Source organism: Mrakia frigida (assembly GCF_051309035.1).
Source record: "Mrakia frigida strain ATCC 22029 unplaced genomic scaffold BDY24scaffold_48, whole genome shotgun sequence".
Taxonomy (NCBI): domain Eukaryota; kingdom Fungi; phylum Basidiomycota; class Tremellomycetes; order Cystofilobasidiales; family Mrakiaceae; genus Mrakia; species Mrakia frigida.
The window spans coordinates 74,168-95,577 of NW_027481233.1; the positions used below are offsets into that span (position 1 = coordinate 74,168).

The window sequence follows — 21,410 nt, forward strand, 5'->3', positions numbered from 1 at the left end:
TTCCCTGCCGACCTCGTCTTCGCTCTCGACAATCTCGCCTCACCTCCCCTTCCGAACCATCTTTTGAATTTGGGCACAGAAGAAGAAGGCTTCCGCTTAAACATACCACCCTCCCCAAACCTTTCCTTTATCTCTCTCGGGTTCTTCGTTCGTCGTCTAGTTTTTTGATTTCTCTCCTTACGTACCTTACCGCTTTTTCCTCTCATATCTACTTCTTCTCGGGTGTTGATCCTCGCGCTGGATCCCGGTGCGATACGAATTACGATTCATGAATCTCTGGTTCGTTCACGAGGCGAAACGAGAGTTCGACTGTCGTCCTTAACCTGAGAGGTGAACTTGAAAGTGTGTGAGAGAGAGAGAGAGAGAGAGAGAGAGGAGAGAGAGAGAGAGAGAGAGTGGACGAAACGACGAGCGAGCACTTTGGACGCGTCGAGGACGAACGAAGTCGACCTGAATCAAAAAGCTCACTCCGCACAGCAGGAAAACGTGTTCTGCAGCCTACAAGACCGTATATCTCGACTGGGTGGTTCTACGAGAACTCACCAAAAGAAAACTCGAAAAAAACGCAAAACAAAAAAGCCCAAACGCGTGGACGCGTCTTTCGACCTCGCTCCTCCTCTCCTTCCTTCCCTTCCAACTCCGACCTCCCCTCCCTTCCCCTCCCTACCGGATGTCCTCCTCCCCTGCCCCTTCTTCCTCTCGGAAGCATCCTCTCAAGCCTCACAAGCAACAACCTACGCCGGAAGACGAAGACGACGAGGAAGAGGAGGAGCAGGACATCAAACCTCCGAAACGAGCGAGGAAAGCGACCCCGCCTCCTTCCGAGGACGAGGAAGAACAAGATCAGGACGACTCTCCTTCCAAGGGACGACGACCAGCGGTGAACGGACATGGAGGAAGAGGAGAGTCTTCGAAAGCTGGTGCTGCTGCTGCTGCTGCTGAGAAGGAGGGAGCTCAGGAGGAGGAGGAGGACGACGACGTGGTGGATGATGGGAACGGGACGATGAACGACTTGAGCGATGAGTTGAAGGCTAGATTGGCGCAGAGAGGAGAAGACGGGTGAGTACACACTTAATTATTCTTGAAAAGAGGGCGCATATATCCCGATCGTTGGGCGGGAGGAAGGACTCGAGGAGGGGAAGGGAAGGGAGGAGGTCGAGGTGGGAGGAGGAGCGAGCGAGCTTCCACCTTCCTTCGATGGCCGTCTTTTTTTTAAAGTGCGATGGCCCAGGAGAGAAAGGAGCTCTGGAGCTTTTCCTCCTCACTTGTTTGAAGCCCTGGGGTGGAAGGAGCGTCAAGAAATCTCCGCCGAGGGGAAGGAAGCAAAGCTCACCTTATCTCTCCTTCCTTCTCTCTTTCTCTCCTTCAGATACCTTCCCGGAGCCGTCGTTCGAGTCGCATTCAGGAACTTCCTCACGTACGATTGGGCGGAATTCTTCCCTGGTCCTCATCTCAACATGATCATCGTGAGTTCAGGCCCTCTTTCTCGCCGTTCTCTCGAGCTCGAGCTCACCTCGCGCCTCTTCCCCTTCCCTCCCTTCCCGCTCGTTCTCTTCTCCTTGCCTTTTCTGCTCAGGGACCCAACGGAACCGGAAAGTCAACCATCGTCTGCGGAATCGCCATCGGTCTCGGCTGGTCTCCCAAGGTTCTCGGTCGAGCAGATCTCATTGCAGCCTTCCTCAAGTACGGCGCGACCAAAGGATTCACCGAGATCGAGCTCAAGAGCCCAGCTGGTCCCAACGGAGAGGTCGGAAGGAACGTTGTGATCAAGAGGGAGATTCTCAAGGAGAGTGAGAAGTCGAGGTTCTGGTTGAATGGTGAGTCTTGCGTCGCGTTCTCGAGAGGAGGAGGAGGAGGAGCGTGAAGCAGAGCTGAACGTTTCGCTTTCCTTTCGATCTCCTCTCCTTCCTTCAGGCGAGGCTGCTACGGCCAAGGTCATTCGAGATAAGGTCGTCGCTCTCAACATTCAGATTGGTAATCTCTGGTGAGTCCAGCAGCTCTCGTCTCTTGTCTCTCTCTGTCGCTCTCGAGCTCACCTCGTTCCTCCTCCCTGCGTTCCTCTCTCCTCAGCTCCTTCCTTCCTCAAGACAAGGTCTCCTCCTTCGCCACCATGACTCCTCAAGAGCTTCTCCGCCAGACTCAGAAGGCTGCTGGACCTGCCAAGATGACGGACTGGCATACCGACTTGATTCGTCTTGGAAAGGACTGGAAGGACATGGACCATGTGAGTTCGACGACCGGAGGAGAGGGAGAGAGGAGGCGCTCGAACTGACGTGTTTCTCGTTCCTTCGATTCGTTGTGAATAGAACCTCGAAGTCAAGAAGGCCGAGCTCGACAGGAAGAAAGCATCGAACCAGAGGTTGGAGGGAGACGTGAACGACGCGAGGGAAAGGGAGAGGTTGGCTACCGAGGTGAGTCGTCGTCTTCTCTCTCTTCGACAAAGAGAGAGGAAGCATCTCGATCTGACGAACTCGTCTCATGTCTTTCTCTCTAGATCCTCTTCCTCGAACGGATGATCCCCTTCGCCGAGTACAACTCGAACCGAATCATCTGGGAGGAGTACAAGAGGCAACGATTCGTCGCTCATTCCGAGTTCAAGAGAGCTTCTGCTATGGTTGAGCCGTTCAGGGAGTTGATTGGGTGAGTTGAGCAAATCTGCGCTGGGAGGCGAAGCTGCGAAGTCAAGTTCCGAAGCTGACCTTTCACCGTTCCCTCTTCGTCGGCCATGACTGTTTGCAGAGCCTTCGAAGATCGAGAGAAGGACGCCCAACTCAAGGTCAGCGACATCCAGTCGAGTCAAACCAAGATCGACAAGACCCAGATCACGTTGATCGATCAGATCATGAGGCAGGCGAGTCGCTTCTTTCCTTCCCTCTCGAGATTGTTCACGACGCGTCTCTGACTTCACTTCCCTTCCTCCTTCTCTCGAACAGGAGACAGCCAAGGAGAACATCGAAGGCAGGATCGACAACGTCAAGAAGAAGGCCATCAAGAGAGTCCAGGACATCGCTACTCAGGAGAGGACGATCGAGAAGCTCGAGAACGATTGGGAGCAGAGGGTCGAGCCTGGGTCGAAGGAGCAGTTGGAGGACAAGAAGGTGAGTGTTTCTGCATCCAGCTCGAGTTTCGAAAGCTTCAAGAGACGCTGACTTGCTCTCCTTCTTCGATTTTGGGGTGATGGGTCAACAGAGAGCAGCCAAGCACGACGGCGCTGAGATCGAGGATCAGTTCAACCGAGAGATCCTGAACGAGGATCGAAACATCAGGAGGACGATCACGGAGAAGCAGAATGAGATCAAACGACAGAAGGAGAAGTGAGTCGTTTGCGTCTCTTCTCGTCTTCGAGGCGAGTTTGAAGAGCTTGAACGCTCGCTGACTCGAACGCGTCGTTCCCTTTCTTTCTTTCCTCTCCTCTCAGGATCGACCAACTCTCTCAAGTCTCCTACCGTCGAATGCAGAATCTTCAGAAGTGGCCAGACTCTCAGGACATCGTCGGCCTCGTCAACGTTATCCGAAAGGACAAGGAACAAGTCAGTCGAGGTCACGCTTCGATCTTCAAGATGGAAGTCTTCGAGCCTCCTTGCCTCTCCGTCGACGTGACGGATCCCAAAATTGCTAGCCTCGTCGAAGCTTGTATCTCCGGAACGCAGATGAGGGTCAGTGCAGCTACTCTCTCTCTCTCGCTTCCGAGTCGAAGTTGAGCTTGACGAGATCTGCCGCGTTTCCGTCCCTCTCTTGCTTCTACCAGACCGTCGTCGTTCAGTGTGAGGAGGACTACCAGACGATAGGATCCTTCACCGACAGTCCCAACAACGTCATCAAGGCCCAGCTCAAGAAACTTCACTACACCAAGATCGACAAGCCTTATCGACCTGGAGCTGGACCTGTCGACCGAGATCAAGTTCGTTTCTCTTCCTCCTCTCGCTTCGAACGGACAGAAAGGCAAGCTGACCTTCCTTCATCTCTCACCTGCAGCTTCGCGACCTCGGATTTGACGGTTATGCTATCGACTTCGTCAAGGCTCCGGATCCAGTCAAGGCTTTCCTCGAGATTCACTGCAACCTTCATCGTTCGGTGCGTCTCGTCCTTCTCCTTCCTCTCGCCGTTCTCGAAGCGTCAACTCTCCCTCGAAGAAGAAGAGCTGACCTACTCTTGTCTCTTCTCTTCTTCAGGCTGTATCTCGAAGAAAGATCGGAGACGGAGGGATCAGCTGGGACAGAGTCAGTCAAACCGACCTTCGAAGTTACGTCGCTGGAGACACCAAGTACGCCACCTCGGTCTCGAGGTACGGAAACCAAGCCAAGTCAAGTGGAACGACTCAGATCAACGCTGCTCGAAGCTTCGCTGGAACTGGTGGGTCCAGCTTCCTTTCATCTCTCTTCCGTGTTCGAACTCGACGCGTCGAACTGATCGATCCTTCTCTCCTTCTTGCTTTCAGTCGACGAGGACGCCATCTCCGAAGCCAACCGACTCATCGAGACTGCTGAGAAAGAAATCCACCGCACCAACAAGATGCTTGCTGAGCTGAAGGCTCGAGGAGACGAGTTGAACCTGGCGAAGAGTGCTGTCGATCAGAAGCTGGTGAGTTTTCGTTCTTCGCTCGAGCCGCCGCCGCGTCTCGCAGTCGTTTCTGATCCTTCGTTTCTTCGCTCTTTGTCTTTCTCAGGAAGAGATCAAGCAGGAGCTCGAGACCATCAAGAAAGTCGAGGTCAAGAACGCTACCACCCTGACGAAACTCGGTGAGTTTTGTCGTCGCCGTTCCGAACGAATCGCTCGCTGACCTATCTCTTTCTTTTCGCCCTTTTCCTTTCGCAGCCGACGCCCGAAGGAAGCTCCAGACTCTCCAGAACGCTCCCTCGGAAGAAGATCAGAAGGCTCGATACCAAGTTGAGCTCAAGGAAATCATCAAGGCGAAGCTGAAGTTGGATCTCAAGTTCAAGGTTCGTCTCCGTTTCTTTCTCTCTCTTCCTTTCTTTCGTTGCTCCTTCCCTCGCTGACCTCTCTTATCTCAACTCGGTTACCTTCGCCAACAGGACTGTGCTTTGAAGGCCGGCAAAGCCTACCACTCCCTCGTCGATCAGCAACTCGAACTCCTTCAGGTCGAGACCAACCGACGCGCGGTTAGCGAGCTCTCTGAGATCGAACAGGAAGCCGAGGCGATCGCTGGTCGAGCCTACAATGCTGGTGAGTCTGTTCATCTGACAAAAACTCTTGCTTCTTGGAGGAAGCTCTCGAGGGGAAGAGAGACAAGACGCGTCGTTCCTTCTTCGTCGAAGAAACTGTTTCTGACAAACCTCTTTCGTCCTCTCTCTCTCTCTCCGGGTTTCTTTCGATTCTCTCCAGCCGACAAGAAGTTCCGAGCTCAGAAGGCAACCACGAAGGACCTCCTCCTAGCGGCTCAGGACCAACTCGAGGCTTTGGACAACGAGACGAGAGAGACGTTCATGCAGCGGAAGGAGGTGAGTCCCTCCATCCTCGCAACTTCTCGAAGTTCTTCTTCGATGAAAGAAAGAAACCGTCGAGAAAGGTGATTGCTGACTCCAGTCTGTTCCTTTCACTCCTCCAGGATCACGCTGAAATGCACGGAGGATCGATCCCGGAACCGAACGAGCTTCAAGACAAGAAGACTCAACTCGAGGCTGATCTCGATGGTCTGGGAGGAGAGGATCCTGCCGTCATTCAGAAGTACGAGAGGGCTAAGGCTGAGGTACGCCGAATTCATTTGCTGTCGTCTTGGCTGCGTCGAAACGCGCGATTGAGTCGAGATCGATGCTGACTCGTTCACGCTTTTCTTCCCTTCGTTTTCTCTTCGCCTTCCAGATTGCACGAGTTGAGAGGGATTACACCGACATGGAGAACAAGGAACGAACCGTCGCCAAAGCCATCAAGACCGTCCGAGTGCGTCCTTCTCTCTCTATCTCTCCCTCTCCTCTCGAAAACGAGTCTGACCTCACCATCTTGTACTCTTCTCTCGAGCAGGCCAAGTGGGTACCCGAGCTCCAGAAGCTGGTCACCAACTTCAACAAGAAGTTCTCGGCTGCCATGGACTGTGAGTCGTCTTCCTCGATTCTCTTCCCCGATTCGAGATCGTTGAACTGACACGTCCGCCGCCTCCCTGCCCTTTCCGTCACAGCTCTCGACGACCGAGGAGAAATTCGAATCCGGGAGCACGAAGGTAAGCCTTCGTTTCCATCTTCTTTCGATCGAACGAAACTGCACGCTCATCTTGCTTCTCTTCGTCGCAGATTACGCCGAATGGGCCATCGAGATTCTCGTCTCGTTCCGCGCAACCGACAAGATGCAGATCCTGACGGCGACTCATCAGTCTGGAGGAGAACGATCTCTCTCGACTATCATGTACCTCATGTCTCTCATCGAACTCAGCAACGCTCCTTTCTCGCTCGTCGACGAGTAAGTGCCTCCTCCCTTTCTACCCTTCTCGACCCTCGTCGAGCTGGTCGCTGATATTTTTTTCCGCTGCTTCCCCTTCTCAGGATCAATCAGGGAATGGACACTCGAGCTGAGAGAGCTGTTCACAACCGGATGGTCGACGTTCGTCCTCTCTCGTCTCTTCCTCTCCCACTCCGTCCGTCGACCGGCCGGCTCATTTAATTCTTGTTCTTCCTTCCTTGCAGGTCACCTGTGCTCCCAACGCGGGTCAATTCTTTTTGCTCACTGTGAGTCTTATTCGAGGAGAAGAGATTGATTGAGATTAGAACACGAATCGAAGCAACGAGCGAACGAACTGACGCGTCTTCGCTTTCCTCCCTTCGTGCCTGAAACTGCAGCCCAAGCTTCTCACCGACCTTCACTATCACGAGAGGATGCGAGTGCTCGTCATCTGCAATGGAGAGGTCCGTTCCGTCTTCGCTTTCTTCTCTCCCTCAGCCTTCATCGATTTCGTTTCGACGACCGACCCTGACTTTCTTGCCTTTCTTCTTGCCTCTTCACTCGTCATCTGTTCTCTTCTTTCTCGCACTATAGTGGAGTAAGTTCGATTTCCCTTCCATCTTTGTCTTTCCAACGCTGTCTGGCCTTCGCACTCAAAGCTGACGGCTTCCCACTCCCCTCTCATTCTTTTTCGCTCTCCTTCCTTCCCGGCCCCTTTTTCTCTCTCTACAGTCCCAGAACGAGAACCCAGAGATACCCGAGGGAAGAAGTACCTCAACTACGTCCTCGAACGGTACAAGAGGAAGAACAACATCGCACCTCGATGATCTGCCCTCCTTCCCTCTTCTCTCGTCGCCGTCCCTTTGCTTTAGTTCCGCCATTGCCTCCTTCAACTCGTCATCTCTTTGTCCTGCCTTCGAATTTTGAACTTGAGCTTAATCTTTTCTCTAACGATCTTTCTTTTCGTTCTCCCATGTCTCTCTAGAACGTCTCTTGCATTCTGTTTCGTCTTTCGTTTTCGTTTCGATTTTCGTCCCTCTTCTTCTTCTTTCTTTCTTATGATTTCATGGGACTGACTTCGTGTATCCATCGAAACGGCTTCCGCCCGACAGGCGGGGACGACTGAGGGGGTGGGTCGAGCACTTTCAGGGAGAGAGAAGGACGCGTCGAAGTCGACGGGTCGGGCTTTTCAGCAGGCCATGCTGTAGGGAAGCGAGAACTTGGTCACCATATCAGGCACAAACTCCGCTTGCTAGTCGCAAGCTCGAGTTCAAGCTTCCTTCAATCGTCGAGCCTCGCCTCGTCTGCTCTTCTCCAGCCGTTCCAAGAGGTCTCTCGTTCTCGTCTCGTCTCCTCTGCTCATTCCTCCTGCTCGCATTCGCTCTCTCTCCAGCTCATTCCTGCCTCGAGATCAGATCGAAAGGTATGACATCTCCTCCTGCTAACCTCTACCACCTCCAGTGGGTCGCCCGAATCCTCTCGATCTGAGCTTTCTTCTTGTTGTAGTTGACGTGAACACTCGGGCCACTCCTTTTGATGATGTTCAGCACCTTGAGGTGCATAGCGTGCTCCTGTCGTCAAAAAGGAGCGCAAGAGACGAGGGGTCAGTTGTGTAGTTCGTTGGGGAGAGGCAAAAGGAAAGGAGGGCGGCGGAAAGGGGAAGGGCGACGCGTCGAAGGAAGGAACGAAGGAGACGCGAGATGAGAGGAGAAGAAGAACGTACCCTCTCCATGTAGGTCTTACCCTCGATCACGTTGAAGTACATTCGAGCCGATCGATGGTGTTTCTGAAGGTACCGGAGAGAAAAACGGAAGTTCAGCGAGGAGAAGGAGAAGAGGAGAAAACTAGATGAGAGACGTACGATTCCCATTCGACCTCGACCCTTGATATCGATTCGAGCCAGCGTATCTCCCTTTCCGACCCAGACAGCCTCTGTGTGTGCGAGAGGAACCACGTCAAAGAGAGTCAGCTCTTTCGCCCAACCCATCGATTCGACGAAGCTCAACTCCTCCTTCCCTTCCCTTCCTTCGTGAGCGAAACGCGAGGGATAAAAAGAAGAAGACTCACGCAAGAACAGCTTGTCCTTATCCATTCCCAACGCGATAGCCTGGTTCCTCCCCTGGATGATGGAGTTCTTGAGTCTCCTGGCAGCCTTCTTCTCCGAGAACTCCATCTGGAGGATGGCCTCTCCGATCGGACGACGACTGAGTTGACGACCGATCAAGGCGAGTTTTCGAGGGGAGACTTTGAAGCAGGCGGTTTTGAATTTGTACTGTGAGAGGTGGTTATAGTTGGGCAAGCGAGGAGAGAGAGAGAAGAAGGAGGGGAAGAAGGAGAACCAAATGATCAGCTTCGACCTCCTTCCTTCCTTCCTCCCCTCCCCTTCCCCTTCCCTTCAATAGAAAAAACTCACCTCGATAGGAATCCTCCTGTTTGCGAAAGACTGGTCCAGCTGCTTCCAGTTCAACTCCTTGGCTACTATGGGCTTGGTGATGTTCCTTCCATTGAGAGCCTGGTCGTCCTTCTTCGCCTGGTCTCCCTTCCTGAGAGCGGTCTTCCTTTTCTCGATGAAGGCCTCGTCTGTCTCCTTCCCAACCTGCTGCTCCAACGCGTCTATCGAGTCCTCGGTCTCGGTAGGTTTCGATTTGCTTCCGAAGAGACTGGACCATCGGCTTCCAGACTCTTTGGGAGGTTCCGAGGGTGAAGAAGGAGACGAGGAGGAGGAGGAGGAAGAGGTCTGAGTTTCGACGACCTTGAGATCGGTTCGGGTGATCCAAGATGCTGCGCGGTAAGAGGTGGAGAGGGTGGTAGAGAAGGATCGAACAGGGAAGGTGGAGGAGGTGGAAGGGCGAAGGACGAGGGGAGAGGTTGAGCTTGAAGAGAGAAGGGAAGGAGGGAAGGAGGTCAGCTCGGATTCTAGCTCTTCTTCCCTACGAGCTCTCTCTCTCGAAGGGCTATCGGAAGCAAATGTATGTTTGTAAGAAAAGAGAGAGGGATCGACTGCTCACCTCCTGCTAGACGAAGCCAGAAGAGAAGCTAGAGGCGATGTCCGAGGGAAGGCAGCTCGACTCGCTGCAGAGAGGGAAGGGAGGGAAGGTGTAGAACGGTCAGAAACGAGCCCAACTCTAAAGGGATATCCTCGTAGAGAGAAGAACGATGTATACTCACGTATCGATCTGAAAGACGAGCTGCAAGATCCACGCATTTTTGAGAGAGAGAGAGAGAGAGGAAAGGCGGAGATGGAGTTGAAGGGGAAAGTGGATCGAAAAGTCAGCTCTCGGTTTCCTTCCCTTTCTTCTCGCCCCCTAACCTCCATCTTCTCCAATGTCCTTCTTCGCTCCCGTCGATCCAGTTGGACTCCATAAAGGTCTCGTCGCTACTCGAAATCTTCTCGCAGGAACGAACCTCCCAGGAGAAGAGCCCGCCTTCCGTCGTCTCGCTTCAGGCCTCGACTTCTTTCCTTTCAAAGGACCCTCTCTCCTTCCTCGCTTCCTCGAAGAAGTGAGTGCGAGCTCGCCTCTTCCGCTTCCCGCAACCTGTGGCAGCATGCTCGGGGTGGGTTGAAATCGACGACGAAGGGAAGAAGAGTTTGATGCTGAAGGAAGTTGGGAAGAGGAGGGAGGAGGGGGGAGAGGAGTCTCGTCCGCCGTGCTTGATCTGTGATCAGGGCTTCGAAGAGGACACGGAGCAGATGACGCCTATCGATTCGTTGCTAGAATTTCCCGTCGAGGAGGTCCGCTCAGCTCTCGCCTTCGGAGGAGTGGATCTCGACGCGTTCGATTCGAGGTTCGTGGTTTCCCTTTCCTTCTCGCCGGCTTTCTTTCTCTGATTTCCGCCCCGGTATCTCAAAACCAGGACGTTGCTGATGCTGACTCTTTTCCTACCTCTCAGGTCCGTCGAGTCGATGGAGACTCCCCTCGAGCGTTTCCTTCGGTTCGTCTTCTCGTTCTCTTTCTCGTTTCTTTCAGTCGGCTCGCTCGCTGATCGATCAATTTCTTCCCCCATTCCCCTACTTTTTCAACAGATCAGGAGCTCCCGTCACCGCTGCATCTCAAGGACTCTAAGTCGTCGTCGCAGGGATTTGGGAGGAGGAGGAAGTCGGTTTCGTTTAGGGTGAGCTCTCCCTCTCGTGCTTACGCGGCTTTCCCCTCAACGCGTCCGAGCTCTTCGTTTGCTGACCAGCATCTCTTCATCTTCAGGTCGGAGGGTTGAGTCGAAGGTTCGTCGTCTTTCCTCTCGTCGAACGAAGGGGAGAGGCCGGTGAAGTCAAACGCGAAGCTGAACACGTTCTCTCTCCCTTCTCGCCTCCAGTTACTTGTGGGAGAGGTAGCGAGAGCTGGAGACGGGGTCATCTGAACCTATCGTTGCGAATAGGGAGAGGTAAGCTCATTTCCCCGTCGAGTCGAGACGCGTCGAAAAGTGCGGTCGCCTTAGCAGATCGAAGTGGTTGCTGACCTCCTTTTTGGCTTAATCTTCCTTCTTTTCAGCAGATATTTTCTACTACCTCGGATTGAGTCGTCACCTTGAGGCAAGAAGACGAGGGAGAGAGAGGGGGAGGGAGACGGGATCGATGGGTCGTCGCGGTTGGGATTGAAGGAAGGAAGGAGATCTTGAGGGGATTAAGTTTTACGATATGCAAACACTAGTTCGCGAGCAGCTCTTCCCTTCTTTCAGTTTCTCTCCTAAGCTTAAGGAAAGGACGCAGACGGCGTCGCGTCGGGACCTCTTGATTTCTTTTTCCTTGCCTCGAAATCGAACAACACCTCGGAGCTTGAACCTTCCCCTTCCTCCCTTCCAACCACGAGCTTCGCCCATGAGCGACCTTCCAGCCTTTCTCTCTCCTATATTAGAGGATGTACGTCTACCTCCTCGCCTTCTTCTCCTGAAACTTCTACGAAACGAAAGAAGCTGACCTGTCCCTCTCTTCGACACCCAGCTCGCTTCCCTTCGATCCTCCTCTGCTCGCAAGCTTCGAGCTCTCAACCACCTCGATGGACTCCTCGCAACCCTGTGCATCCCTAAACCTCACGAGACTCGAGAAGAGACCGAGGAGCGAACGAGGGTTCTCAGGGTGTTTGTGAAGCTGCAAGACGGGATGGATGGAAATGGTGAGTTGGAACAACGTCTACCGCTGCTTCCTCCCGCCCTCCCTTGCTCCCCATCCAGATAGGATCGGGAAACTGACCTTATCGAAACTTGCCTTGGATGGTTTAGTTGTCAGTAGACTTCTCCCTTTGATCGCTCGACTTCTACCGATCCTTCACACTCAACTCGTTCAGAAAGGTTCGCTTGAGCTCTTCCCTTCCCTTCCCTCCTCGCTCGTCCGTTCAAAGCTCATTTCAACCGTTGTCTTCTCGCAGAATCGGACGAAGTTCTGCATACGACTCTCATGGAGCTCTCGGCTGTCCTTCAAGTTGTTCAGGGCTTGAGCTTGCTGCATGCTGGGAGTAGGGATCTCGTCGGAAAGAGGTCGTCGATGGAGGTGAGTTCCCTTTGTTTTCTTCCTTTCCATCTCGTCAATTTCGCTTCATCCTGCCCAGGAAGCTGATCAGAACGTTCTCCACTCGTCTCAGGTCATCTTGGATCTTTTCCTTCTCACTCGTCACCTTCCCTCTTCAACTCAACCCGAACCTTCAGCCTTCCCTTCCTCCTCCTCCTCCTCCCACTCTGCACCTCTCCCCACGCCGCTCGCCTCAAGCCTTCTGGATACCCTCTTCTGTGCTCTCGCCGACTCGCCAACCAATACGAGAGTCTTCGAGGAAGCTGGTGGGCTGGAAACGGTGATGAGGGTGTTGAAGAAGCACGGCGTGAGGAAGGACGTCAGGTGAGCTCGAAGTCGACTCTCCTCCTCCCTCTCTTGTTTTGACTGACGTCTCTTCCCTTGCTTCTTAGGATGAAATGCCTCGAGTTTCTCATCTTCTACCTCCTCCCAGAGCCAACTGCTCCATCGTCCCCATCCCTCACCCCTCCAACTTCCAACTCTCCTCTCCCTCAAGCATCACCCTCCTCAACCTCCCAAACACCTACGCCTCACCAGGACCCTGTCCCTCTCCCATCACCAGCACAACCAGCAGCTCGCATCCCACGAACTCCTTCTCGACACGACCCATCCGGTCTTCACGCTCCTGAACCAGCTCCTCGAACACCTTCGTCTTCAAAACATCGAGCTCACGGACTCGGAATCTCCTCGTCCTTCGACCACCTTCCCTCTTCGCCCCGGATCCCCTCGTCGCACCCTTCTTCTCCCTCCTCCAAACCTCAACCTCTTCGTCGTTCATCGTCATCTCGGTCGGTGGAGGTCTCCAACAGCTCAGACGCGGAGAATCTCGTCCCTCAGAGTCCATCCCGACGACCACTCACGACCTCCCAATCGACCTCGGCTCTCGCTCCTCCTAAACAACCTCAGACACCTTCTCGCCATCAAGCTCGTGGACTAGGAATCTCTCATCCTCGTCCTCCTACCACCCCTTCCTCCACTCGAACGAACTCGAGATCGTCCTCGCTCTCGAGACCTCTTCAACCTTCCTCCACCTCCAACGCGTCGCTCGAAACCTTCGTCCCTCAAACTCCCACGAAACGACGAGACGGATCGGACGTCCCTCTCTCGAATCACGGTCTACCAAGAACACCAAGTCGGTACAGGATCAAGGAGGACGACGAACCGACGCCTCTCGAGCAACGAGTGTTGGGGAAGGGGAGAGTCGCGTCGTTGAGTTTCGAAGGTGGAACCGACTCTGCTTCCTCTTCTCCTACGGTCGCCAAAACCTCCTCCTCCTCAAGAAGGGAAAGTGGTCTCATGCTTCCACCACCCAAACCCTCTTCCTCCCACCAACGCTCAGCCTCAACAAGCTCCTCCTCCTCGTCCTCCTCTCCTCGAAAGGTCCTCGCCGCCTCAACCTCCTCCGCCAGCAGACCGAGATCCTCGACTCCCTCCTTCCACCTCCAACCTCCACCTCCACCTTCTCCACTTCATCCTCATCAGCGTCCCATCTCCCCAGTTGCGACGACGTCCTCCTCAGGCCTCACACCGCGTCGTCCCTCCTCCGCAGCGTCCTCGAACAACCAGCAGCACCCCTCGCCTCTCCTCCCCATCGCCTCCCCAGCCCTCTCAGCTTCCTCCTCCTGCCAACACCCTTCACCCAATCCGAATCCATCTACGCCCACAAAGCAAAGGAGGGCCAAATCCTCGAAACCCTTCCATCTTTCACCGTCCAAGAGGGTGCCGCCGGGAGGAGGAGGACGAGGATCCGGGACGGGAACGACGAAAAGTGTGGAGGAGAAGAAGGCGTTGTTGGGGACCTTCATGAGTAACGTGGATAGTTTGATGGGCGCGTTGGGAGGTGGTGGGAGTGGAGAGGGTGGTTTTGGGAGGGGAGGGTTGGTTGTGTGAGAGGAGGGAGGAGATCGAGGGGTGGTTTGCTTTGCTTTGCAGTTCGGTTTCGGTTTCGTTTTGTTCGCTTTTCGCTTTTCCCCTTTTCTTGGTTTTGACCATGCTTACTTGCTTTGCTCCTGAGAGATCTAAGGAGAAAGGGGCTACGTGGGCTTGCTTGAGAGGAGGAAGGGAGACGGAGGGAAGAGCGACGCGTCGAAAGCTGCTTCTTTCTTTCAGCTGCTGATACCTACCCTTTCTCTTTCTGAGAGTTCTAAAAGAAACAAAATCATAAAGAGGCTACCGGCTACCATCCTACATATTCGTCCAAATTCAAAACCACCCAACAACCTCCCCAACCGACCGACGATCTGAACCTTCGGGCGACAGCGACGACGACGTTTCGAGACGATCTGAGCGAGACGAGGGAGATGCGAGGTATGGTCAGCATCGTGGAGAAGATAGAGCTTGGCGGGAGAGAGCGTAGAAATGAAGCTCACGTGGTAGAGGCTGTGAAGAAAAGAGAACGAGAGAGCTCGTCAGTTCGGAGACGCGTCGAAAGCGAGAAAGGAGAGAAGGACCACTCACTCGACTAGAGATAGACAACTTCGATGCCCTTCTTGACGAGGTCGAGAGAAAGACGAGCCCAGCTGAGAAGGAAAAAGACGATGAAAGGGTCAGTCAAGGCGAGCGAGAACGAGGAGAAAAAGAAAAAAAAAGGGACCTCACACGTTCCAGACCGGTCCTCTTCTGTCCTCCGTCACGTAGTAAACGCGTACCAACGAGGGGCAGGTCTCTTTCGAGAGCAAGAGGTTGAGGCAACGAAATATGCTGATTTCGATCTCAGAGTCCATGGGTCCCTCCGACGACTCCTGCACGAAGATCAAGGTGCGGACGGTGGGGAAAGACGGGCGACTGATCCTCCTCTTCTCCTCGTCGCGCTCGAGCCATAGATCAGACTCCGAGAAGTGAAAGGCAAGAGTTTTGACTCGAGACGTACCCACGAGGAGGTCCTGCAGACTCCCGGGGGAGATGACGGACCACATCGGAGCGGAGAACTCCTCGACTGACTTCCTGAACGCGTTTAGGAGGAAGCAGAGTCGCACCATTTCTCCCATGGGCCAGTTTGCTCCTAGACCGATGGTGAGGAGACGAAGGTCCGAGGCCTTGAGCCCTAATTCGAGTGGTATATGGATGCCGCCCTTGTTGTCGAAACTGGAAGGGACGATGTTGAGACGTCGAAGAAGAGGAAGGTCGACGGAAGGCGCGTCGTCCCGGTTGCTGACGGCCTGAAGCGATGAGATGCTGACGAGACTGACGTTCCTGAGTGTTCCTGATGCAGATGAGAGGACCCTGAAAACGGCGTCGTAGTTGGAAGACGACAGTCCAACGCCAACGAGCGATTGAAGAGGAAGAGGACGCATCATGAGTTGGAGGAGAACGTCCGACGTTGTCTCCACCTCTCCGCCGAGATCCAGGTTCGCGAGGTTGGGAAGATGCTGGAGGAGGTAGTATTTCGAAGACCTCCCATCGATGGGTGAGGAGTGGAATGACTGGAATTTTCCGTGAAAGGCGAGCGAGACGACGAGGGAGGGAACGACGGATCCGGCGTCCTTCCAAGCCTTGACCTGCTTTGCGAAAGCGAGACAGACGCGAGCGTCTTTAAGGGCCACGTAGGAGTAGTAGGTTTGATCAGCGAGGGCCTGGGTTCGGAGGGAGGAGGCTGGGGTCAGGACGAGGAGGGAAGGAGACTGGTGTCGACGCTCGACAGTTTGCGCAAGAAGGAACTTAGGGAGATTCAAACTGACCTTGAATCGCTTGGAAGCTCTCCAGAAGTTGGTGAGATTCTCCATAGACCTGTTGGGAGGTCTCCATCGTTCGAGGACGTCTGAGAGAAGGGAGGGAGGCGAGGGCGACATGGAGGGAGGAGGAGGAGGAGAGAGCAAGCTCACGATCTCCGAGAGGACGTCGTCGGGGAGGAAGGGGAGGGGAGCAGGAGGCATTTCGAGGGGTTCTTGGATAAGATGGAGGGAAATAAAGATGGTCTCGATAGGGCGAAAGTCGAGAAAAGCGAGGGAATCGATGCTGATGGTTGGAGGCAAGGAGAGGAAGGGGAGCGACGAAACGAGGTGAGCTTCCGAAGATCCACGAGGTCCTCTTTTTTCCGTTGTTTTTTGCCTGAAGTTCGGTTTCGTCCTTATTCTTCGATTCTCCTTCAAGACTATCAAGATTAAAAAATCAAGAGATGAAAAGGCTCGCCTTGTTGCCCCAACGAAAGCTCGCTTCTCGCTCCGGCTCTCTCCTTAACCATCAACGTCCAACTCACTCAATCTCCTCCCTTCCCTTCATCTCGCTCTCTCTCGCCCACCATGCCATGGAGTTCTGCTCTTCAACCCTCTCTCCTTCTGTCTACGATAACTCTGTCCTTCCTGGCTCTCGTTAGGTCGAAATCGTGAGCTTCCCAACAACTCCGTCCTCCTCCTTCCTTCCTTTTCTCCGCTCGAAGCTCACTCGTTCTTCCCTTCTCTCGCTACAGTCAAAAAGCTCGGTACTACATCAACCTGAGCTTGTACATCGGATCCATGCTCGCTACAAGCTTCTGTGCTCTTGGGGTTGCGGTCTTGCTCTCGCTCGCTGGAAAGGTCAGTTCAAGCGAACAAGCTCCTTCCTTTCCTCTCCTCCTCCCTTTTCCTCTCTTCCTTGCCCTCGCGCGCTCTTTTGGCCGTCATTCTCCTCGATTAGAAGCGCAAAACTGATGTTACTTTCGCGCTCCGTACTTTCCCTCAGCGTCTGAACACCAATTTCGTCGTCGGACGACTCTTCTACCTCATGGCCGCTCCTCTCACCGGAGTTCATCTCAAAGTCGAAGGAGCCGAGCACCTCGAGAACCTCAAAGGCCCTGCTATCATTCTCGGGAACCACCAGAGGTTAGTCTCCATCTTCTCTCTAGTTCCACGAGCTTTGCGACGGAAGGAAGGAAGTAGAAGAGGGCGAGAGGGGACGAGGCAGCTGACACTCCTCCTCCTTCCGCTCTCTTTTGTTGTTCTACTCCCTCCGAAAATCTCAGTTTCCTCGACATTCTCTACCTCGGTAAAATGTTCCCCAAGAGGGCTTCCATCATGGCCAAGAAGGAACTCGCTTGGACTCCTTTCCTCGGATGGTGGAGTGCGTCTTTCTATTCCTTTCTCGTTCGAGCTCAACGCTCGCTCCCTTCCTCCTCTCTTCCTCGTCGGCACGACCTGACCGTTTGCGTTCCTTTTTTCGTTGCTTCTTTCGCACAGTGTCCCTCTCTGGAGCCGTCTGGATCGATCGAAAGCGAAGCAAGAACGCTTTGCAGGTCATGGCTAAGGCGGGAGATGACATGAAGAAGAAGGGAGTGAGTCTCCATTTCTCTCCCCCTCTCTCTCTCAACCAACAACTTTCGTCCTTCTTCCTGTGGCTTTGGGAAACTGATTCTCTCTCTCGTATTGTGTTCCTTGCAGGTCTCCCTCTTCATCTTCCCCGAAGGAACCCGAACCAGCAGTGCGACTCCTCTCCTCCTTCCTTTCAAGAAGGGAGCTTTCCACCTCGCCATCGATGCTCAGGTCCCTATCATCCCCGTCGTCTGCGAGAACTACCACCATCTGTTCAATGGGAAGTCGAGGTTGGATGGAGGGACTCTCACGATCCGAAGTGAGTAGCTCTCCTTCTTGAATCGATTCGAACTCGCGTCTTCCGAGTTCATCGCGTCGAGCTCAACCTAATCTCTTCCTCCCTCTCTGCTTTCGCTTCGCTCCCCCAGTTCTCCCCCCCATCTCCACCACCTCCCTCACAGCCGAAGACGTCACCTCCCTCGCCGAATCCACCCGTCTCACCATGCTCGCTACCCTCCTTGAGATCTCAACCTCTGCCGCTCGTCCTACCACCTCCTCTCCATCCGCTGCCCAACCCTCCTCGGAAGAAGCCCAACCTCTGCTCTCCTCCACCAACGACGATACCTCTTCGTACGGAACCACCGCTGTTGAGGCTGAGTCCGACTCCCGAAGGGGTGGATCTCAGGTGATGGACGGCGAGGAGAAGGCTTTGAAGAGCAGTGACGAGAGCGATGATGGAGCGGTGATTGTTCCGAGGGGTGGAGGAGGTGGGGAGGAGAGTAGTTGACAGTTACGGGAGAGGAAGGGGAAGGAGAGGGCTTGAATGAGGAGGAGAGAGGGAGTTGAGGAGGCAGACGCGTCGACCTTGCGTTTCGTTTTTCAAACTTGGATTTTAGATTGCTTTAGAGGGACTCTTTGATTTCTTTCTTCGATGGTGTCTGCTCTCTTGACTTTAGACTCTCTCATCTCTTGTTCTGCCACTTCTCTTCTTCTGTGCTCGCTTAGTTCTCGTTCAGTTCCATGCGATACCCACCGTGTCCGCCTTTTTTGCTCCGCAATCACCCTTTCCTTTCCTGGCTTGCCTTTGCTCTTCCATCATCGGTACTCGACTCGAAACAGATCACAAACAGACTTCAACTCTATTCCATTACAACGAAAGAACCCTACAAAGCAAGGAGCAAAACAAACCCGAGACGCGAGAGACGATCAAGCCGTCGTGACCGCCTCGACAAGAATCTCCTGCAGCTCCTTCGGTAGCGAAGGCACGATCGTCATAGCAGCCGCTTTACCTTCCTCGGAAAGTTTGATCCAGGTTCTGGGGTCGCACAACCACCACAGCAACAAAAGAGTCAGCTCTCGCTCGTCTCCTCCCCCCTCGCCTCCCTCGCTCTCTCCTCTCCGCTCGCTCGTTCCACTCGCACTCACTTCCTCATAATCCCCACCCATTTCTCCCTCTCCCAATCCTCATTTCCACCCACGAAGGCCAGCAGCTCCCTCTCCAAAAACACCAACACCGCCGCGTCCTCGAGCACCTGGGTGCCCTTCTCGACCTTGTCCCTTTTCGCTTCATCGGAAGAGTTCTTGAGCGCGAGGTTCTCCTTGGAGACGTATCTGCGAACAGAGTCGGCTTCCGAAGCGGAGACGCCGGAGGAGAGGAGGAGGCGTTGGGCGTGAAGGGATTGGGTCGTGTAGAGGTCACGTCCTGAGGGAGAGGGAGGAGGGAGAGGGAGTCAGAGATGAACAAAGGGAGAAGAGGAGATAGAGAGCGAGCTAAGACCCACTCCACTTCAAGTACCCAGCCTTCCCCTCTGGATAAGTAGATCGTGGAGTCGAGAACCGATCGAGATGTTGACATCGAGCCGCGAGGAGGAGGGAAGGAGGAGCGGTGGGTTGAAGTTTCAACGTCCTACCAACATCTCTCGTTAGTATAGAAACCTAATGGCGAGTAGAAAGGGTGAACGAGACTCACCAAGCCTCCATAGCATCCGCATAACCTAGCTCCAACTGTCTCAGCCGAACGCAAAGGAGAAGGAGGGAAGGGAGCAAGGAGGTGAGCTCGAGCTCAACGAAACGAGATAAGGACGAAAGAGAGCTCACGGAAGCAGGATCTTTGGAATGGACTTCGTCGATGAGAGTGCGAGCTTGGGCGTAGGCTTCGGGAGCGGAGAGGGACATCGTGCGTGGGTTTGCGAGAGAGAGAGAGGGGGAGATGGTTGGAGGGAAGGGAGGAGTCAGACAGATCGTAGCGCAGGGCAAGCCTGCCGTCCCCACACCTGATCTTCCTTTTATATGTTTTTCTCGATATCCAGTCTACACTAAAGTACATAGACGATGGGGGAATTTTTGAAGCGGGAAAATTTCTTTTCATCAGAGTCATGCGTCGTCCTGGCTCTCTCGCAGCTCGTCGCCGCCTCCGGCGACTCCTCCCTGCTCGTTCGCGGAGAGCATAGGGTAGAAAGACTCATCAGAAGTCGACTTGATCTTCTAATCAAGACTCCAGCCTCAAAGGAGAGGAAGAAACGGCGAGAAACGACGACGGAGAGCGAGACGCGTTGGAACTTCCTTTCCGAGCGACGCAGAAATATTTCCACTCTCGAAACAGGACAATAAATTCTCAAGAAAATCTAGTTCTAGAATCCGAAGAAAAAAGTCCACTATTCTCAACAGAGAGTGTGCTATTCAAAGTGGGGAATTCGGGAGATTAACTAGCAAAAGGGCAGGTTGATATACCCTCACCTAAAGGTGTGGGGATGGCGAACGAGGAGAGGTGGATTTCGAGCCTTTTTTTTTCCTTTCAAATTTGCCGAGAGAAAGGAAGAGATGAAGGAGCTGTGTAAACCTGCTTCTCTACGAGTTGAGCTCTCAAATCGCTCGCAAGGGATCGAGCGAGGGAGACGACCGGCGGATCTCGACGCGTCCGTTCGTCTCTGCTCCTCCTTTCAATCAGCCCTTGAGCCGGAAAGGCTCTTCATTCGAGCATATATCATACGAGCTGGACTGTAGACACATTCCTCTCTTGGTCTCTTCTATCAAGCGAATCCATTAGCGGTCAGGTCATCAAATCATTACTACTTCCCTCTCTCCCTAACCTCACACGCCCACCCCTCCAAAGCTCGCACTCCTCACCAACGCCTCCACTTTGGTATCGAACCCTTCGTTCCTGATCGGCATCTCGGGCGTATGGAAGGGGTTCTTCATCACCGAATCGCTGTAGGCTTCGTAGATTCGACCGAGAAGAACCCGACCGGGAGAGAGGAGGAAGGAGGAGTTCGAACTGCCGTTCGAGTTGAGGGAGAGGGAGGTGAGGGAAGAAGGGAGAGAGGGCGAGACGGTGGTTGGGTAGGAAGGGGAGACGAGGAGGACGAATTTGGTTCCTTTGAGGAGAGGAAAGAGGAGGGAAAGGTGGGTTAGTGAGAGAGAAGAGAGGAGAGAGGAGAGAGGAGGGAACGGGAGCATGGGAGTGAGATGGGTTGGGAGGGAGAGGAAGAGGAGAGAGAGAGCGTGAGCTCGAAGGGAAGGAAAGAACGAGGAGATGGGAGGAGCCTCTTCGAGCTCAAGAGAGCATACAGCCCCGTATGTTTACATACGAGGAACAAAAGAAGTTCAAACGCTCCCTCGCGTACGAGCATACAACGACACGCACGAACGAACGAGAACGAGAGATGCGTTGAGCTTCGTCCCTCCTTCCTCCCTTCTTCCTCCATCGCTCCTCCTCCTCCCAGGCCCTCCAGCCCAACCGAAAAGAGATACATGCAATCCTTCGCCCGCAACTCACCTGTAGCCGTTAACAGTATAATCATCTTGACTCCGTCGCCTTCTATCGTTTCCACTCCTTCTTGAGCTCCATCCACGGGCGAGAGCTTCCCTGTGATGGCGTGGATTCCGTGAAGCGTTCCTGCGAGGATGAGAGCGTCGTTTTGGGAGATGGGAGGGAGGCCAGCTACCGACGAGGAGAGAGGAGAGAAGATGGTGAGCGTGGCGAGTTCGAAGGAGATGAGACGAGGAGGAAGGAGAACGAGAGTAAGAAGGAGAACAAGAGCTCACGATTCAGCTGTTTATCGTAGACGAGACCTCCTGCTTTGTTGATCACCCAGAGAGAGTAGACGATGGCGCTCATGTCGGTGATATTTTTTGAGGTTTCCGAGATGGTGGTTTTGGGAGAAAGGGGGTCGTCGGAGAGTTTGGTTCGAAATCAAAGGAGGGATCGACGTCGCGTCCTCTCCTTCCCTTAACCACATCCTTCTCCCTTCCCGCCTTCGAGGCAGCACTACTCCCTCCTCCCACTCCTCTTCAGGACC

General features: G+C 54.0%; 7 protein-coding genes across 7 annotated transcripts; 3 read left to right on the forward strand and 4 right to left on the reverse strand.

Moving 5' to 3' along the window:
* The first annotated feature begins 618 nt into the window (after nucleotides 1-618).
* On the forward strand, nucleotides 619-7,472 carry BDY24DRAFT_367145 (P-loop containing nucleoside triphosphate hydrolase protein). The gene is made up of 28 exons (XM_076637971.1): nucleotides 619-1,059; nucleotides 1,370-1,466; nucleotides 1,577-1,817; nucleotides 1,915-1,984; nucleotides 2,071-2,224; nucleotides 2,307-2,411; nucleotides 2,495-2,640; nucleotides 2,740-2,851; nucleotides 2,934-3,098; nucleotides 3,190-3,314; nucleotides 3,419-3,656; nucleotides 3,749-3,901; nucleotides 3,976-4,074; nucleotides 4,173-4,353; nucleotides 4,439-4,581; nucleotides 4,667-4,739; nucleotides 4,816-4,940; nucleotides 5,034-5,184; nucleotides 5,344-5,459; nucleotides 5,567-5,707; nucleotides 5,821-5,898; nucleotides 5,980-6,049; nucleotides 6,134-6,175; nucleotides 6,246-6,411; nucleotides 6,495-6,552; nucleotides 6,636-6,677; nucleotides 6,789-6,858; nucleotides 7,123-7,472. Exons 1-28 carry the CDS (start codon nucleotides 671-673, stop codon nucleotides 7,215-7,217), a joined length of 3,645 nt encoding a protein of 1,214 aa, XP_076492420.1. The 5' UTR covers nucleotides 619-670; the 3' UTR covers nucleotides 7,218-7,472.
* Nucleotides 7,459-9,624, reverse strand: BDY24DRAFT_403885 (uL22m family ribosomal protein). Its single transcript, XM_076642433.1, has 7 exons — nucleotides 9,559-9,624; nucleotides 9,399-9,462; nucleotides 8,804-9,263; nucleotides 8,458-8,662; nucleotides 8,252-8,322; nucleotides 8,114-8,176; nucleotides 7,459-7,961 (listed from the first exon to the last, which is right to left on the reverse strand). The coding sequence occupies exons 1-7, from the start codon at nucleotides 9,593-9,595 to the stop codon at nucleotides 7,839-7,841; spliced, it is 1,023 nt and encodes a 340-aa protein (XP_076492421.1). The 5' UTR covers nucleotides 9,596-9,624; the 3' UTR covers nucleotides 7,459-7,838.
* Nucleotides 9,625-10,081: 457 nt separating this feature from the next.
* BDY24DRAFT_372638 (cell division control protein 14, SIN component-domain-containing protein) lies at nucleotides 10,082-12,218 on the forward strand (the record flags this gene model as incomplete). Its single annotated transcript, XM_076638210.1, has 8 exons — nucleotides 10,082-10,123; nucleotides 10,246-10,323; nucleotides 10,415-10,503; nucleotides 10,573-10,609; nucleotides 11,327-11,498; nucleotides 11,557-11,673; nucleotides 11,724-11,872; nucleotides 11,931-12,218. 8 exons carry the CDS (start codon nucleotides 10,082-10,084, stop codon nucleotides 12,216-12,218), a joined length of 972 nt encoding a protein of 323 aa, XP_076492422.1.
* Nucleotides 12,219-14,058: 1,840 nt separating this feature from the next.
* BDY24DRAFT_403889 (uncharacterized protein) lies at nucleotides 14,059-15,981 on the reverse strand. Its single transcript, XM_076642434.1, has 5 exons — nucleotides 15,568-15,981; nucleotides 14,489-15,462; nucleotides 14,348-14,409; nucleotides 14,260-14,269; nucleotides 14,059-14,172 (listed from the first exon to the last, which is right to left on the reverse strand). The coding sequence occupies exons 1-3, from the start codon at nucleotides 15,760-15,762 to the stop codon at nucleotides 14,352-14,354; spliced, it is 1,227 nt and encodes a 408-aa protein (XP_076492423.1). The 5' UTR covers nucleotides 15,763-15,981; the 3' UTR covers nucleotides 14,059-14,172; nucleotides 14,260-14,269; nucleotides 14,348-14,351.
* Nucleotides 15,982-16,073: 92 nt separating this feature from the next.
* On the forward strand, nucleotides 16,074-18,243 carry SLC1 (1-acylglycerol-3-phosphate O-acyltransferase SLC1). Its single transcript, XM_076642435.1, has 7 exons — nucleotides 16,074-16,211; nucleotides 16,296-16,401; nucleotides 16,547-16,686; nucleotides 16,827-16,924; nucleotides 17,041-17,135; nucleotides 17,242-17,431; nucleotides 17,541-18,243. The coding sequence occupies exons 1-7, from the start codon at nucleotides 16,129-16,131 to the stop codon at nucleotides 17,897-17,899; spliced, it is 1,071 nt and encodes a 356-aa protein (XP_076492424.1). The 5' UTR covers nucleotides 16,074-16,128; the 3' UTR covers nucleotides 17,900-18,243.
* BDY24DRAFT_403892 (DUF4202 domain-containing protein) lies at nucleotides 18,240-19,356 on the reverse strand. The gene is made up of 5 exons (XM_076642436.1): nucleotides 19,210-19,356; nucleotides 19,082-19,116; nucleotides 18,894-19,018; nucleotides 18,538-18,814; nucleotides 18,240-18,427 (listed from the first exon to the last, which is right to left on the reverse strand). The coding sequence occupies exons 1-5, from the start codon at nucleotides 19,285-19,287 to the stop codon at nucleotides 18,319-18,321; spliced, it is 624 nt and encodes a 207-aa protein (XP_076492425.1). The 5' UTR covers nucleotides 19,288-19,356; the 3' UTR covers nucleotides 18,240-18,318.
* Nucleotides 19,357-20,154: 798 nt separating this feature from the next.
* TRS23 (TRAPP subunit TRS23) lies at nucleotides 20,155-21,264 on the reverse strand. Its single transcript, XM_076642437.1, has 3 exons — nucleotides 21,157-21,264; nucleotides 20,888-21,052; nucleotides 20,155-20,486 (listed from the first exon to the last, which is right to left on the reverse strand). The coding sequence occupies exons 1-3, from the start codon at nucleotides 21,227-21,229 to the stop codon at nucleotides 20,203-20,205; spliced, it is 522 nt and encodes a 173-aa protein (XP_076492426.1). The 5' UTR covers nucleotides 21,230-21,264; the 3' UTR covers nucleotides 20,155-20,202.
* Nucleotides 21,265-21,410: the final 146 nt, after the last annotated feature.